This window comes from Rhinolophus sinicus, chromosome 6, assembly GCF_057876585.1.
Source record: "Rhinolophus sinicus isolate RSI-liver-muscle chromosome 6, RSI-T2T, whole genome shotgun sequence".
In the NCBI taxonomy this organism is placed as follows: Eukaryota; Metazoa; Chordata; class Mammalia; order Chiroptera; family Rhinolophidae; genus Rhinolophus; species Rhinolophus sinicus.
In genome coordinates this window covers 4754277-4772427 of record NC_142506.1, presented here as the reverse complement: position 1 = coordinate 4772427, position 18151 = coordinate 4754277, and the positions used below count along the sequence as shown (strand labels likewise).

Sequence of the window (18151 nt, the reverse complement as noted above, 5' to 3'; positions counted from 1 at the left end):
ATTACTGGTCCCCTGGAGGACCACCAAGTTGCATCGATAAAAACTGCATGACTATACTGATATTAGACATAGGGAATAAAGGATTAAAACTTAATCCTTCTCTTCTAGGACTCCCAGCCTAGTGGACTAGAACAGCGGAAATTCATACACTGGACCAAACTATGAGCTGTTATCAAAACAAGTTATTGACCTAATTCCATGAAACCAGGGACACGTAACACACATTGGTCCTGAGAAGCAGCGTTATGGAAGGGGAGGAAGTCAGGGTTAGGAGCTCCCCCACTTGTGTTATGCCCAGCTCTGCCTGCTGGACAGCTCCCCTGGGGCAGCCCACCCACATCTGAGCTTTGAGGTGCCCATCAGTGAACTCATCCCTCCTCTCCTGGGCAAACCTGGCCCTTCGCCTGGGTTCCTTATTTCGGTGAGTGACACACGGCGTGTGCCCTAAGTGCCCATGTCTGAAACCAGTGCCTCATTTTTGTCTACTAGCTTCTCCTCCATTGTGCAGCCACTATGATTTATACATTTTATCCCTTCTATTCCTAAATGTTCATCCATCTCTGTCTCTGCATCCCGTGGCCACCCCTTAATGTAGACTGCTGTCACCCCTCACCCAGGCTACCGTAACAGCCTCTCGTCCAGATCAGTTTCCTGCCTCAGTTTCAAATCCCCAATTCTGTTCTCCACGCTTGTGGCCAAGCTGTCGCAGTCTGGGATTTTCTAGTTAACAATTTCAAACTCGTTTCTATGTGGGCTACATTGCTTGTCTTATTTGTTTTGCCATCTACCCCGCCCCACCTTGCAAGGATATAATCCAGCCTTGAGCAAACAGAGCTAGAAAGTGCATAAGGTAGATTCTTTCAGGTTGTTTATTACTTTTGTACACCTGTGTGTATTTATTTTGCTTATACCCTCTCCTGGAAAAGTTACTGTATACTTCATTGATTTTTAGAGTTGCTAATATCTCAATAAATTGGGCTGTTTACCATTTAGAAGTAGATACTGCGCTAAATTACAATCAATGGACCAACACCAAATAATCTCCACCACTACTAATAATACTTAGTGATTTGTGGTTGACATCCTACTAAATTTAGATAATAGTCTTTTATCTATAGTTTTAATATGTTGCAATAATTTCTGCAGCTAAGAAAATCAATAAAAACTGTGTTGACTAGTGGCATTTGATTTGGGGTAAAATAAACTTCAATTCCACAAGTATTTATTGAGAAGCCGTTATGTAGGGAAAATGATGAATCAAATATGTGTCCTAATCACTCTCTAGGGAGATTCATAACCCAACAGGAGAAACAGTAAATTTCACTAAGTCATATGGAGTACAGACTGAATTAACACAAGAGAGGTGGAGGGACTCCACACAAAGTTAAGGGTGGGAGGGAGAGTAATTTCTGGAAAAAGAATTATAGGTGGCATTAAATTTCGTCCTTAAGAGTAAGTCCAGGCTGTGAACAAGCAGAGATCAGGGAAAGGAAGAGTAATTATTGGGCTAGGAATGATTTAATTATGGGGAATAGTAGATGGTAGCGTTCATTGGAACGGTGGTGACGAGCCTGGAAAGGCTTCGGTGCTATACTTGGGCATTAGAATTTTATATAGCCAGGCAGGAGCCCTGAAAAACTTATGACATAGCGATAAATAAACAATTAGAATATATAGGAGGAGGTCTTCTGCCTTATAAAAGATCTTTTATTTTTCTGAAGTCCTTTTAAAATTTAGGAATGATTGATTTAAATGACTTTTTGGAATGACTTTCATTCCTGGGAAATTCAATGTGCCATGTAAAAGTGATTGTTATTTTTAGAGATGAGTGTCAGAACCATAAAAATTATTGTCACTTACGCAGAGGTTGATTCAATCACCAACTACCCAGGAAACAGGTGTCTTATTTCTGAGGAGGCTGCTCCATTTCACGTGAATGTCATGGTCCCAAGCTGGCTCTTAAGTTTCCTGCTGCTTGGAGTTTGGCATTTGTGACATTGCTGTAATTCACATGACATCGGTATTCTGAATAGCAACTAAAATGTGGATTTATTCAACTAATCACTGTGTTAGTGGTGAAATTACTGGAACCTGAAATGTCCCGTGGAGCTGATAAAAGTAGTGATCTGGCCTTTCCTTTACAGAGAAGGTCAAACAGACCTTCACATTTTTGCCCTTGGGCAGGCGTTAGATGAGGGTGCAGATTATAAACCAAAGCCATTCCTTGAAAGTTTAATTATTTCTCCCCAGTAAAGTCTAGAAAGCAAATGATTGATGGATGTTTTCCAAAGACGAATGTATGCACAACAGTACATCCGGGTGCTAGAAGAATATGCTGGAACGTCTGTTTCAATGTGTACATGTAGCATGTGCTGTTCTGCGTGTCAGGCACCATGCTAAGCACCTTACGTGTATTCATTGATTTAATCTTTAGAACTTTAGGAGGAGGGTGTGTTTATGTCCTGTTCACATATGAACAAACTAAAGAACAGAAGTTAAATAACTTGCTTAGAGGTCTACACGATTATTAAGTAACAGGTATTTGCATCCCAGAAATCTGGCCCCACAGACCGTGCTTATTCAAGAAACTAAACTTTATCAATATTTAGTACGTTGATTAACGCTAGTACCTTTACGGGGTTCACGTAAGTGCCATGCAATTGTGAGCACGTTGCAATAGTGTCCTTAAATAAAGGGGAATGAATTCACAGTGCGGAAGGTGTCACCAGGTTTTAATGACTCATTTGCTCTCAGTATTTGGGGGCACATAGCTGTTGCATGTGCCAGGTTATGGGGTCACGGACTACATTACCTACTTTTCGTGAAACTTACCTAAAGCAGCTGCACTGAAGGTCTGCTACAAACGCCGTGGACATGAGCGAGAACACAGTGGGGCTGCCCCTTCCCTGGGCCCGGGGCCGGCTCAGCCTCCTAACCCGGGAAGAGCGACCGTGGTCCATTCGGGGGTGGCGAGATGAATAATCTTCCCCAGCTGCACCTGTGTCTGTACATGTGGTATTGTTAATGATGAATTTCTCCCCCTAAGTAAATATTCAAATATTAACCAGTGATAGGACGGGTGTAGAATTTTAAAATCAATCAATGTACACCTGCAAACACACATACACACATCTATATAGACACACGTATTATAGTTTATGTATATATGTTATGTGCATACGGTGCGAGTGAGGGCCTGAGCGTGGGGATGCTTCTTCACGGCCTAATTTCAGGTCCTGGGACATTGGCCATCGTAGCCCCAGGGAGCCGTCCCGTTCGCCGTCACCGTGGGGTGCCCTGGGGGAGCTGCTTGCCTCTAGCCCGTTCTTTCTTCCTCACAGTTTCTTAGCTCTTAAGATACATACTCTTAAGTTCATACTGTATCAAAACATATTTCTTTTGAATTCTTTTTATCCTCTCTTTTGTTTCTCACATCCTATTTCAGAAACCTTGATACAAATACATTTTCATTGTTTATCTCATACAGAACTGCATTGTTTTCCAGTCTTTCTCAGATGTCTTTTTAAGCATTTTTGATAAACATTTAGCTTTTATAAGGTGCTCAATTACAAGATGCTGTTGACCAGTGAGGACCCAGATGTCCAAAATCTGCTTCCTTCCTCTGTGCCTGTGTTGTATATTCAAGGCTTTGTTTTAATTGACAACTTAGGTAGTGACTGAGATGATTTGGACATTGATTTTGGTTGGCTTTTGTCGTTCACTTTTTGATGCATGAAACCTCGCTTGCCTGTGAAAGCTAGGTGCTGTTGTAGGCAGCTGTTGAGGTACACTGATGGATAAGTGGGGGTCTCTGCCCCCAGATCTCTATGCCTGCCTCCACGTGGGAGAGAGAAGCCAGGCAGGTAGATAGCCGGAACTAGAAAAGACTGTGATGTTTGAGGCTATTGAAACGTAATCTTTTGAAAACGGTTACTTGTAGTTTTTGTCTGCAGTAGAGAATTATATTGCACCCCCCACGTCCCCAGTGACCACTTCCTCGTGCATTTATGCGTGAGAAGTGCCCTTCCCTGGAGTGTGTCCTGACCCTGCCGCCCCCTTAACTGAGAGCATGCAGCAGGGCTGACAAGGGGCCAGGCCCGAGCTTTAGGAAGAACTGGCAGTTTCTGCTTTGCTGATCTTGGAAGCCATGCCATGCAAACACCCTATCACCCTGAGGCCAACCATGGCAGGAGGAAGCCCCGGATACCCAGGGACAAGAGAATCAATGAAACCAGCAAGAACTGAGGTCCCCAGCTGACAGCAGCCTCCAACTTAAGAGACATGGGCATATGCCATCTCTGAAGTGGGACCTGCAGCCCCAGGCCATCTGGCTGTTGCCATGTGGAATTCCCCCCAGGGCTCAAATTGCTGAATTGTGAGCAAATATGTTAAATAGTTATTATTCAGGACCGTAAGTTTTGGGTTAGTGTGTTACGCAGCCATAGTTAACCAAGATAGCATTCAAGCCTAGCTCTAATTTTCTAATTGCCAAGTGGGGGAGGGGGCTGTGTGAAAATGATGTAACATGCCTATGTTGGCTGCAGGCTAGGGTTTTAGGGGGTGGGGGAGGCAATGAAAACGAGAAGGGACCATAATGGACCAAAGGGAATTGCTTTTAGCAAGTATGAGATTTATCCCAGGATTTGATTTTGTCTATGAAATCATAAAGTGCATTGAAAGAAATAATATATAAAAGGAATATTAAGCAGGCCGTGTGATAATTGAGGAAGTCACCGTAACCCTTCTGAGCATGGGGACGCCACCAGTGAAAGGACTTCATGCTTTGAAATTCTTTTCCTCTTGTGCCAGAGAGTGTTTTATATTTTATGATACTGCTGATACAGCTGTGGCTTTCTCAAAATAAAGCAACAATAGACAGGACACCAGGTCCCTGGACCCACAGTTGAGTAATTTATTCTTTTGCTTTTGTTGATTCAGTACATTTTTTTTTCTTCTTCTTTCTTTCTTTTTTTCTTTTTATTTTTTTATTTTTTTTGAGCATTACTGCGTGCCATGCAGTGTATTAAGAATGGAGAAGGGGATTAAGACGTGAAGGAAGATTTCAGCGTAGCGTATTCACATTCCCTTTGATTCTCAGGAACCCAACATGAAAGGAAATGGCTTAAAATACCACTTGGTACGCGTAACAAGAGAAAGCAGGAGAAGCACAGAGACTGGAGGGCGGTGCCTGGAGGAGAAACCCACTGGGCCTCTTAGACTGATGAGAAAGGCCTGGCCCTGCGTGTCCTTTGTACCTTTGAGTTTGTTCTTTTTCAGTGTAAATTAACTCAGACTTAAATCCAAATCTGGATGATGACCTGTGCGGCCCAGATGGACATGTCTGTCTTCTCTGACCTGACGTAATGTCCTTCCCAGAGTCTGGCTGGCCAGCTGCCTTTTCCTCAGAAGCCCCTTGGTGCCCGAGGGCTTTTGCACTCACTGTTCACATTGCAAGAAATTGTCCGATTCCAGATCCTGGCAGAGGACACAGCTCACGGGTAACCATCACAGAGGCCAAACTTGCCTGCTGTTGACCACTCCCTCTGTGAATACCCATGCTCTGCGTTGTCACTTTCTGTCCCCCTCACTGGATGCTTGCTGCAGTGATCAGACATCAATTATCCTGTATGTTTTACCTGTTTGTCATCTGGCTCTTATTAGTAAACCGTGAAACTCCGCAGGCACTGGTCATTGTTAGTTTCTGTTTTCCACCCGGCACCTGGACCACGCATGCACCTCCCTCACTGTTGTAATGGGACCGAGGGCTAGACGCAGAGCTAAGTACATGCTGCGTTCATTTTGTCAGTATTTAAAAAGCAGAGCAGAGTGGTTTTGTTTTCCTCCCTCCTGCAGGCTTTTGTTCAGAATGGGAGATGGTGGGGTTGATCTGGGCAGATTTCATCGGTGGCTGCTTTCCTGCCCTCCTCTTGCACCTGGCAAAGCAGAGATTTCAGGACTCTTCCTGGATCTTCTGTGTGAGCACCTGGGGGTGGGGAGGTGCATTGGATTCCTGCAGAAAAAGCCTTTCTGAAGGGACCACCTCTCTTAGTTCTGGGCCTTCCAAGGCTTCCTGCTAGCCAGCCCCAGGAAGCAGTCTGTTTCTCTGCAGGTGCCTGAGCCCTCACCAGGTGTGTGCTCAGTGTTGGCCCTGGGACGTCAGCATTAACTTGCATTCCATCCAGCTTTCTTTTTGTTTTAAGAGTGAGAGGGGTATCATTTTTCCCTGCTCTGCGTCTGAGCTCAAATGGGTAGTTCTTGAAACATGGCGGTTTTAAGAAACCTAACTAAGTCCAGAGTCATAAAATCGGAAGCAGGAGAGAGTGGCGAGGCTGGAGATGTGGGCAAGGGCTGGATCAAAGTGGCCCTTTCACAGCAGGTCATTCTCAGACGGCTGGACAGTTGTAGTTTAAACAGAGATGTTACAAGGTCACCTTTGTGTTAAGACCTCTCTGCTGATGGAAAGAGGTAGCCTTCTGCAGAGGGCTAGGTGAGAGATGAGGACGGCCTTGGAACTACAGTTGGGGGGCAGGGGGGGGGACCGGAGAAAGGTCTGTGAGATATTTAGGAGATAAAATTGTTAGGATGCAATTCGTTGAACATTTACTAAATGCCCTCTGTGCACAGGTGTTGGAGCAGTGGATAAGAAAGGCCTCATCACTGCCCCCATGGAATGAATGTCAGGTTTCTGCTTGAGTCCCTGCATGGATGGCAGTGCCATTGCTGGGCTGAGACACTCTGAATGAGTAACATTCGAAGCTATGGAGGAAGAGGTTACAAGTTCAGTTTCGGTGTGAGTTAGAGGTCAACAGAACGTCTCTTTGTTAGACTGAACAACTTTTTGGTGAGCACCCAATTAAGGGAAACCTTTTAATGGAGACAGTGCCATGTTCCGGACGCTTAGTTGTTTATGAAATGACAGCTTAACTTTAATTGTTCCCCAAGGAACAGTGTCATGTCACAAATATAGTTTAGATCAATTATACACAGCTAGTTCAGAAGGCACTGGGTCTTTACCAACAAAGAACGTAGTTATTGGATCTTATACATTATGCAGTGGAACTCAGATATACTTATTTTATGTTGCTTTACTGTCTTCATAATCATTTGAAAGTTTTCTATTTACAATAGTAACATTTGTAATATAATATATTTGTAATACGATAATTGGCACCTGGAGAAAAATCATTAGTCTTACAAGTAACACTTTCACCTTCTATGCAAATTTATGCACAAGTGAAATGATGAATAAAAATGAAAGTTAAAATGTATTAAGTTCTTACTATCTTGCAATCACAGTTATCAAATAAAAACCAAATCCTGACTTAAGTCAAGAGAGACTCTATTTGAAAGGGTTATGGGAAGAGCAGGGATTGGGCTCTTGTGACAGGAGGCTGCCTCTGAGCGTGAGCTCTCGCAGTGGCCGAGGTCACACAGCAAAGGGCTTTTCTTTCATGGGGAAATGTGAACAAGGCCAGAAAGGTGTGGGGAAGTGAGAGGAATGGGTGGAGGTGGAATGATGGGGCAGTGAACCGGAGAATGTTTTACCCCGAGGCTGGTCCCTGGAAACACGTGCCTTTCCGGAGAGTTGCATGCTGACCCAGGTTGCAGGTGTCACTGAGGCAGGGAGAAACTTAACTGAAGTTTGATCAAGTCAGGTTAAGGGGTACCTTGTGATGGATAGTGGGGACAAACAGGTCAGCTGATCTTTATTGGAGCAAAGAATGGGAATTTGGAGGGCCTCTGGCTGGCCTCCTTGCAGGTAAACAAGGGGGTCATCCGCACCCCGAGGTCTTACCCGAGTCTCATGGGGAAGATTAGTTCTTTGCAGGAAGCCCTTTCCAGGAATGCCAAAGGGTGTGAGGATTTCTCATGGTGTTTCCAGAGCTGATGGCTCAGGTGAAATGCAGCATTGCCACTGTGCTCAGCACTTTATCTGTTTCATCTTCATGATAACCCTGCAGTGGACTTACTTACTCTTACAAGCCGCATCGTGGGACATACAGTGACGTCGAGGACTGGACATGCTGCTGGCATGGGGGGGGTAGCACCTGAGACACCCCCTCAGCAACTCCACAACGAGTGGACCATCAGCATCTCACAGAACTGGTGGCACCTCAGAGAACTATGCTGCCTAAGCCGCTTATTTTTTATATCACCTAGAGTCCAAACTATCTACTGAGCTCATGCGTTCCATAAGCCTTTTCTTGTTGCAAGTACCGGCCACTAGGGAGTGCTAGAGAATCCATGGAGGAACCGAACTTGAAAACTGAGAGGACAGGAAAAAGGACTTCAAGCCTAAGAAATAGTAACCAAAGTCTGTGGCCCCTCTTCTTACAAGGGTTTCCTAACAGGGGCACACCTGGTATTTTACAGAACACTTCTGCACTGTGAAGGGCAGTCCCATCCGTTGGTGATGAGTGACACCCTAGACTTTTGCCCACCAAATGCCAGGAGGGACCCACAATCATGTGACCACCAAACATGCTTCATATTTCCACATCCCCCCCAACCCGCAGGGAGGTGATGTGATCTGCCTTTGAGGACCCGACCCCTTGAACACACTGCCATTGCTGAGTCAGCTCTGAGGGCATTCGGTTGTCCCCACGCTCAGTTCTAAACCTCAGGCTCTCCTGACTTCCAGGTGAAGTTCAACTCCCTGACCAGCCTGGGGCCCTGGGCATGGTCATGTTGTCTCAGTGTGGTGACTCCCGTGGGAGCCTCATGGATGAAGGGAGTCGGTTCTCGGTAAACCCTGGGTATTGCTCTCATAAAATTATATATCTCCACAATAGTCAAGTTGATCGATGTGTTATTTACTAATTTGGCCTAGAGTTTGCACAGTCGACGGGCTGCTCTGGTAGGTGATTTTTATGCATTTTTGTATTTGATACGACAGGCACCCCCAATAGGTAGCAGGATCCCTGTGTTGTAGATGAGGGCCAGACTCATGAGGGTTCACTTGACTAGGGAGCTACAACTAACACGTGATACATGGTGGAACAAAGAAGGGGATTAAAAGGGCTTCTGATTGTCAAAATGTTTCATATGCTTTTTGTGAACAAAATACTAAGAGAAGTGAAATGGAGAAAGGAAACTAAAAGCATATAAAATTACATAAAATGTTCTTCTTTCTTATGTAGAATCCTGCGTTTTTAGATTTTATCAAGTGACCTTGAGTAAATCATATCACTCTGTGGACTTCAGTTTCCTCTGAATAAAATAGGACGTTCGGACTGGATGACTTCTAAGGTCTCTTAAGAGTTATTAATTGGGGGAATGTGTAACTATTAAAGATATTATGTAAATGTGACTGTTTGATCACGTAAATTCATTTTTATGCTATCCTGGAAACCCACTAAAATGAATACAAATTAATTTAAAAGTCACAAATCCATGAAGCTAAGAATGAGAGTGTGAGATAACAATAGGCATATGATGTCAGTAAAATTTTGGTAGCTGCAAAATAAATGGGTCAATGGTGATGCCGTAGGAAATCAGAGAAAGCCACGTCCTGAGCTTAAACGGGGAGAGAAAATCAACCAGGACCGTGCTCCTTAGTGCGGGGAGACCTTGGGGAGACTCGGGAATTTGCTAAAAAGGTGGGTTTACGGGGTAGAACTGAAAAGAGGGGACTTGGAGGAAAGGTTGTGTGGGAAGTAGTTAAGACCACCGGCCGGATGTTCTTCCCAGCTGATAAAACCAGGCGTCTGCCTTTCTTAACCTCGCAACAGACTAAAGGATTCCTGCAGAGGCCGAATCAGAGAAGCCTCTGGCTCTGAGACCCAGGTAGATACAGCCGAGGGCTGCAGTGCGATTCCACACTAGATGAGGGAATTACTTCCTTTATAAATAAAGGTGTGCGTGCTTACTGATGGGTTCTCAGAATCCTGGCAGCCAGCCTTCTCCCTCCTCTTAGGAGACTGGGAATTCCTCTTCCGGAAGATGCCTCCTCGCCCGAGAGAAAAGAAATACGGATACTGGGGTTTGAGCAGGTATTGATGGAAAAACTGGTCTGCCATATTGTAGTGAGTTGTCGGATCTGATTGTTACATCCTATGTATGAAAGCAGAACTTCCAGTCAGCATTTCAGAGCCTCAGTCTAAATTTTTAAGAACATGTAGCAGAGGATGACCAGTCGTCTGAGGAATGCCAACTGCTGTAGAAAGGGACCAAGTCTCAAACATGGGGGGTAAGGCCGTTATCATTAGTAAGTATCCTCAGAAAGAGAAGAACTTATATTGCTTCCATACGTTTCTTTAAAAGGCCATTAAAATGAATAAATGTAAGAAAATACTATTAGTAGTTAAACAGCTGGTAGCAGAAATGAAAGAATCAATAGCTATGGATGCTTAATGTAATCAAAGCTCCCAGGAAGTAGAGAGAGAAGATGAAAGAAAAAGAGAAGAAAAATGAGAGACGCTTAGAGACCCAACTCAGGGGGTCCGATATCCAAATAGAAATTCCAAAATGATGAAGGAGAGAAAATGGGGAACAAGAATAAGGTAGGGGTGGGTGGGCTGAGACACTGATTATTTTCCCCCCACTTTGTAGTAGTATTTGGCATTTTCAATTGTGTATTCTTTTCATATTTTTAAAAGTAATTTATTTAACATTAAATTTTCAAAAGCAAAAGTATAACTGTATGTGAAGGTTAAAAATATATACTTGAGTATTGTCGAAGACCAATAAAATTAAAAGTGGGCAAGGAAAAAAATATCATTTTGGTTTTTTTTAAAGTACATGTTTCAGGAAAATTACTTCAATTATCATAGTTAGACAAATAAGAACATTTTTTCTCTTAAAAACAGCAACAACACATCAGTGGCATAGATCGTGAAAGATAGCTGATGTCAAAACAGCAACTTCACAAGTTTGTAATCAAGAATTTTGCCTCGGAGAAGTTTGTGTAATAAACAATGCTGTCTTTCTATTTGATAGCAAGAAGTATTCTCGGTTTACCTTAATTATAGTAAGGCTTTTAAAAGTTATGTGAAATTTCTAATAATAATTTTCTCATTCAAGATACATTGATTGAGTTTCTATTTTGTGCCAAGCATCGTTCTAAATTATTGATTTCTATGGCCCATTTCATCCTCAGAGCAGCCCCACGAGGGTAGTCGTATAGTCGTTTCTCATTCCCATTTTTTAGATGAGGATGCTGAAGTGTGGAGAGGTTAGGGGGTCACCAGCTGGCCAATGGAAAAGCCAGGTTTTAAATCCATGGCTGTCTAGCCTCAGAGTCCATACTCTTAATTAATTCACTTCTGCTCTGCTTGTTAAATAAAGAACCCTCAGCATCTAAGCTGAATAAAGTATCCACGTTCCCATAGCTAGTTCTTTAGAAGAAGATAGATGGGATTTTGCTGGAAAGCTTTTGTCAGCCACTGAATGTGTAAGAACACATCTAGGTCAGTGCTCATTGGTTGACCATCCAAGGCTTAAGTGCTGACCCCAAGAACCCAGATGCTCCATGATGACCAGGCGAGTGCACAGTGTAGGACACCCAACGTCGTTTTTCTCACCTGTATTCTAATCCTGGCACTGTTCACGGTTGGTATTGATTGTATGGAAATTGTCAAGGAAATTAACCACATTTACAGCTGAAATACAGCCATCACTGAAGTGATTGGTATAAATATCTTTTTTTTTTAAACTTTACAATTTTTAGCCTTGTTTTTATTATGTTTTTTGGTTCATGTAGCAGGAACTTAACTATTTGTCATTAATCAATGATGTGTAGTGTATGCTACAGTGTTTCCTAATAGTCAAGGTTAAGAAATGACTTTCAGATATGAATGTTACAAATCTGGTTGATTTGTTTGTTTTTCCTAGTTCAACTTTGTGGGGAAACTTTTGGGTCCTCGTGGAAATTCTCTGAAGCGTTTACAAGAAGAAACCTTGACAAAAATGTCCATCCTTGGAAAAGGGTCCATGAGAGACAAGGCAAAGGTAATACAATTGGCAGTGGCTGCTTTTTCAGTCATTACATGATGTACTTTTAGATCACCCATTTTATTAATACATATTGCATAAAGGCTAACTAGAATCTCAAATTATAGTAGAAGATGATATATTTATGATACTGTTTAGAAAATTGGGGCACTCTGGCCAAATTCAGAATAGGTAGTATTTTAAACCTACATCTATAACTCTTATATTTGTTTATTAAATAAAATAGTAGTACCCGTGGTTTTGATTCTAGAAGCAATATGTTACCTTGTAGAAAGTTCAGTGATACTGAAATTATCATGAAAAGAAATAAAAGCTATCTGTAGTCTCAGCATCATTGCCTGCATGTTAGTGTAGTGCCTTGAGGTCTTTTTCTATGCCTGTGTTTCACATAGTTGAATGCATAAAGTACATAATTGTATTTGCCCTTTCTGCCCCTCATTTGATATTCTATGTGTTGTATCAAGTTAAAATTGATTGGGAATTTTTAAATAATTGCTTACACATAGTTCTACTTGGATGTAGTCACATTAACTGCTTCCTTTTTTAATAAGCTGAAATTACTGAGTTTATTTTTATTGATCACTTTTTTAAATATGCCAATTCTGAAGGAAATTTTCACATTTCATAATGTGTTGTCACTTATGTTGTTCTCTGTTATCACTTTGCTGTTCTTTTATTGCTAAAAGATTTGTATTACTAAGAACCAAATTTACATTTAATGATCACGCACCGTGAAATGTTGAACAATGAGTGTGTCAGACAAGAAAGTTATTTAGACAAAATTCAGCCTCCTCACAAAAAAATATACATATATATATAAATAAAAAAATAGTCTATCTAAATAATAGCTTTCATAATAAAAGTAGCCATTATTTGTTTATTGAACAGCCACTGTGACTCAGGCAGCATGTGAGACATTTTACATGCATTGCTCTGTATTATCATTGGAAAAATGATGGAAGATAAACATAATTTTAAATGAAATTTTTATATGTAGGAAAACAGATTCAGAGAACTTAAGTGTATTTTCCGGGTTAATTAGTGAGGTTCATAATATTATTTGATTAAAACATGGCTTTGTATCAGACTCACATGGGATGCTGTTTAAAAATACAGATTCCCAGGCCCCAACCTATTTGGGGTGGAGCCTTAAAATGAATTTTTAATCGGTGTTTGAAATGGTTCTAATTCACGGCTAGGTTAGCACTAAGCATTGCTGTCTCAAATGATGTCACTTTGATTCCCTGCCTCATCTGTTCTGGTAGTCGGAGAAAATGCAACCTTATATTGGTCAGTTGGTCAGAAATGATGTGTGTCTTGTAGGAGAGCCCCCCACCCTTACCCATATTTTGATGAAGTAAAAAGGCCGTCAGGCGATGGGGTCCCTGATACGACCAATGAAACTCATGGACACTGTGCTACTTAGTTTGCTTGTTGTTAATGGAGTTGGTCGGTCGGAAGCATGTTTGGTGGCACTCGGTGGCAGTGATCCGGGCATCCACAGACAGTTTTACAGGAAGGCAGGAAGTGGCGAAGGCACGTCGTTACCTGGGTGACATGTCCAAGTAACAGCAAGTGCCCGGCTGTCCGTATAAAGAAAGGGAACCTAAATATTGTCAGCTTGCCATCAGCGCTTGGTGGTCCTTCCAGATCAATCACGTTGTCATTTCAAGGGCTGGTGGTAGTTCTCTGCTGTGGCACATCGGACACTCAGTAGTGGCAGTAGCCAGTCCTCCTTTTTGAGAGACGTCTCTTGGGAAGTAACGCATAAGCTCTCCCCATCACCACGGGCACTTTGTTGATGAGTCCCCTGAGTAGCACAGAGGTGGCTGGGGAATGAGGTGCTTTGGATCTGCTACAGTCGGTCCTCTTGGCTACCTGGTCCCTGAGTGCCTGCTTCGCGTTACCTGGGGCACCCTGTTCGTACACATGTGGGCCTCTTTCCCGGACCACTTACCACCCAGTCACTCATGCGCTCATTTCTAATGTCCTTGCCCACATCAGTCAGTGAATCGCTGTGGGGATTCCAAGTGGCTGATCACTTATATTCCATCAAGACAACCGGGAACTGGGGGAATAGCATACACTGGGGGTTACAGTCCACTGAACCCACTGTCAGTGGACAAGACCCCAGAAGCCCCGCCCCCGGATGGCCTTCAGCAGATACTACTGGTGTCCCATCTGCTGTGCTGTAATCAGACCCTCACTGCCTGACTACACTTGAGCCTTTTTACTAGTTTAATTTTTGTCTACAGAAATTCTCAGTTAATAATGTGCTTATTTCTAAAGCGATTCCATTACTTTGTATTAAAATCTCATCCTTTTAGGTTTTTAAAGTGTTCACTATTTAAAGTCTAATGTGAACATAATTCACTTTCTTCTTGTATTTGCTACACTGATAAAATTATGGGAGTCATGACTGATGTGTGCTAGGTGGTTACATGGCATAATAAGCACCAGAGTGCTATGGTTTGCTGAGTCCTCAGTTTGTGCCAAACATCATGCTGCGTGTTTTACCCACGTCCTCTATGTTACAGAGTACTCGAAGAATCAATACTATCCTCGTTTAATAGTAATTATCATTATTATGATAATTATGGCTGTATTCATCATTGACCGAGTGCTTATTGTATGTCAGACATAAACCTAAAGACTTTTTCTGTCTTTATTATTACAATTCCTTTATCACTAATCTCTCCTAATTACTGTTACAGTAACTCCTTTCTCACTACGACAGCCCTGTGAGCAGTAGGTGCTGTTCATTTAAAATCACCCCTGCCAGGTGAGGAGGAATTAAGCTGCCCAAAGTTATACAGTCCGGGTTGGATTTCAGATTTGAATGCAGGACGTCAAAGTCTGTGTTCTTCCCCACACACCACATCGCGTCTCCTCATTCACCATGAAATGGACTGGGAACAACGGCTCCCTCTGTGGAATCATGTCACACCTGTGGTTTTGAGAAGAAAGCCTCCCTGTTCTGTCCTAAGTTTGTGATAGAAATGAAAACGCTTGACTAGGAATCAACGATTATGATCTCATTAAAATTATTATTTTGGTACATATTAGAAAAAGATAAGAAGTGTTTCAGTAGTCCATGCTTTCAAAGATGAACTGAAAAAAAAAAAAAAAAGATGAATTCCTGTGCGTAGAATCCAGTTTATAAAGCTTCAGCTATAAAAGGCAGAGTATCGGACCAAATGATTGAAAATGTTCTGATGAGAACAATGAATGAATGGTCTACAGTTGGCATAAAAGAATGGTACTTTCTATACTCAGGACGAATTTCAAAGAAACTGCATAGGATATTACGGTAGCATATATTTGTTCTGTCTTTAATTATTTTTCTTGTTTTCTTTCACTTTCTGACCCACTTTCCATACATGTGAAGGAAACTAGCATTTATTGAGTGCCTACCAAGTGTCCGACAGTGTACAGGGCGGTATATCCACTATCTCTTTCGCTGGGTGTGTACATAAAGCTGGTCCTTTCGTTTTCTCACTGGCCCTGCATTAATAGCACCCAACTGATTTTGCAAATGAAATGTTTGATTACATATAATCTGTCTAAACTCACACACCTGGTGATCAGCATAGATTAGATTCAGGTGTTTCTGACTCAGAATCCCATTCCCTTTTCATGTTGATATCTGTTTTCTTTGTAAGAATTCAAATTAGTTAAGTAACAAAAGTTGAAGCCTTAAAGGGTGAAGTCAGGGGTTTTTATGCCTCCTCGGCCTTTAGGCCAATGCTGGAATTAAACGATGTTGCCAGCAGTTTCGGGCTTCTCTCTCATGAGGTAGGTGTTTCTGGAGAGGCTAGGAAGATTCCCTACATTTTGGGCATCACTTTAGATGTAGGTCCCTACTCATCTTAATGTGTCTGATTTGAATGTTGGAAACAAAGGCTGTTCAAAGACCCAGATTCGGTAACTGCCGCCCTAATGGAAGCTAGTTAGGAAAAGATAATGGAGCAAAACCAGTAGTCCTTTAATTATCTGGGTGTTGTTTCCTCGTAATTTCCCCCTGAATTTCATGGTATAAACAACAACAAAAAAGTTTAAAATGTTTATCATAATTATGTAAAATCATGCAGTAAAGTCTGTCATTCATATTGTTCATTGTTTTATCCTCAGATAGAGTCTAGTGTCTGGCATGTAGAAATACTTTTTGAATGATATATGAGTAGCAAACCAACATAGAAGTGAATGAATGATGTTTAGTCATTCATTCAATAAGTGTCTGTTGAGCACCTTCTCTGTACCACGCGCTTTGCTAGACTAGTGGAATGCCGCACGGAGTGACAGTCGTGGTGTGAGTTCCACGCTCATCACCTCAGTGAGACAAAATGGAAAATGGGCAAGTAACCAATGAGGTCCTTTAGATATTTTAGATTGTGGTAAGTACTTTCTAATAGCGCCGCAGGCACACAGCAAACCAGTGCACAAGGGAGCTTGGTGGCTTAGCCAGTCCGAGACTCCCAGAGGTCTGTGCAGCACTCTTGGGGGCGTTGATTGAGGGAGACCCCTAGGAGGAAAGGGAGCCAGAGCGAAGGGCAGAGAGCAGATGGCTAGACACCCAGGCCAGAGGCAGCAGGAAGCCTTTTGAGTTTTCATAAAGGCCTGGGAGTGGCGGGATCAGATTTATATTTTAAACTTTCTTCCTTAGGTGGTGTTTGCTGTTGATTGACTCTTCTGTGACAACCAAATGCCAGATAAGCTGGGGTAGTTTCTATTTTCTTTTCCTCTTCTTATAAGGACACATTCTTAAACATGGCTTTGCTTTCTGCAGGAAGAAGAGTTGAGGAAAAGTGGAGAAGCAAAGTACTTCCACCTCAATGACGACCTCCATGTTCTCATTGAGGTTTTTGCCCCGCCAGCGGAAGCGTATGCCCGGATGGGGCATGCCTTGGAAGAAATCAAGAAGTTCCTCATTCCTGTGAGTACAGCTTTTCCTGATAATTCATTTGTACTTTAAAGTCTTTCCTTTATTTTAATTCTTGGTCATTCTGATCAGGAATTGTGACTTACATAGCACGTTATCTAGTGAAGCGCTTCATGGACGCCATTGCAAGTAGACCTCACCGTGTCCCTGTGAATTACTTGGCATTATTCCTTCTTTATGTATGAGGTGACAGATTTTTAAAGAGACTGAATACTACTGCTGAGGATACATGGCTAAGAACATTGAAGAGCACCGTCACTTGTCCAAGTTGTGGGACTCCGAGCCCTAAACCCATTGGTGACACTAAAATCACCTCATGAATCCATTGTTCTCCAACACAAACTCAGTAGTGCTCTCTGCGAATTTTTGAATAGGGCCTCAGTTCAGTTATTTTCCCATGAATCTGTTTTGAACTGCATACAATTTTGTGTCACACCTCCTACCACTTTTCAACAGGGCAGATATTTGGCATTTATGTAGCACATTTTATTTGGAATGTGCTTTACAAATAATCTATTAATCTTCACACATTTTTTAGTAAAATGGTAGGGAACATATGTATCAGTTTTGTTTTTTGTTTTTTTCATTTTTTTTTTTTTTAATTAAAATTTATTTGGATGACAATGGTCAACAAAACTACACAGGTTTCAAGTGTACAATTCTATAACACATCATCTATATATTGCATTATGTGTTTACCACCCAGAGTCAGTTCTCCTTCCATCACCATATATTTGACCTCCTTTTCCCTCTTCTCCCATTTCCCTCCCCCCTTTAACATCTACTAACAACTAAACTGTTGTCTGTGTCTATGAGTTGTTGTTCCTTTATTTGTTTGTCTTGTTCTTTTGTCACTTCCAGCTTTATATCCCACATATGAGTGAAATCATATGGTTCTCGACTTTTTCTGTCTGACTTATTTTGCTTAGTATGATAATCTCACGGTTCATCCATGTGGTTGCAAATGGCAGTGTTTCATCTTTTCTTATGGCTGACTCGTATTCCATTGTATATATGTGCCACATCTTCTTTATCCAATCATCTACCGAAGGACACTTGGGTTGTTTTCATGTCTTGGCCACTGTAAATAATGCTGCAAGGAACATTGGAGCAATAGGCTGAAATAATGAGAGACTCAGATGACTCTTCTGAGGTCACAATACCCTAAATAAGTTAGAGGAAGAATCTGTATTTACAGTCAAACCTAGACTCCTCATCTTGAGCCTCTCCTGTTGGTCCTAGTGACTCGAAGTTGTCTCC

The 18151-nt window shown here is 42.1% G+C and overlaps 1 protein-coding gene across 5 annotated transcripts in view; it reads left to right on the top strand.

Moving 5' to 3' along the window:
* The window catches only part of KHDRBS3 (KH RNA binding domain containing, signal transduction associated 3), a 165680-nt gene that overhangs the window by 67446 nt on the left and 80083 nt on the right, over window positions 1-18151 (top strand). For all 5 annotated transcript variants that reach the window (XR_002136731.3, XR_002136730.3, XM_088798937.1 and 2 more), the window contains exons 3-4: window positions 11833-11949; window positions 16739-16885. Coding sequence is in view for 3 of the 5 variants with exons in the window: in XM_088798937.1 (XP_088655063.1) it covers window positions 11833-11949; window positions 16739-16885 (264 nt within the window). In the remaining 2 variants the exon portion in view is untranslated. The remainder of the gene's footprint in view (window positions 1-11832; window positions 11950-16738; window positions 16886-18151) is intronic.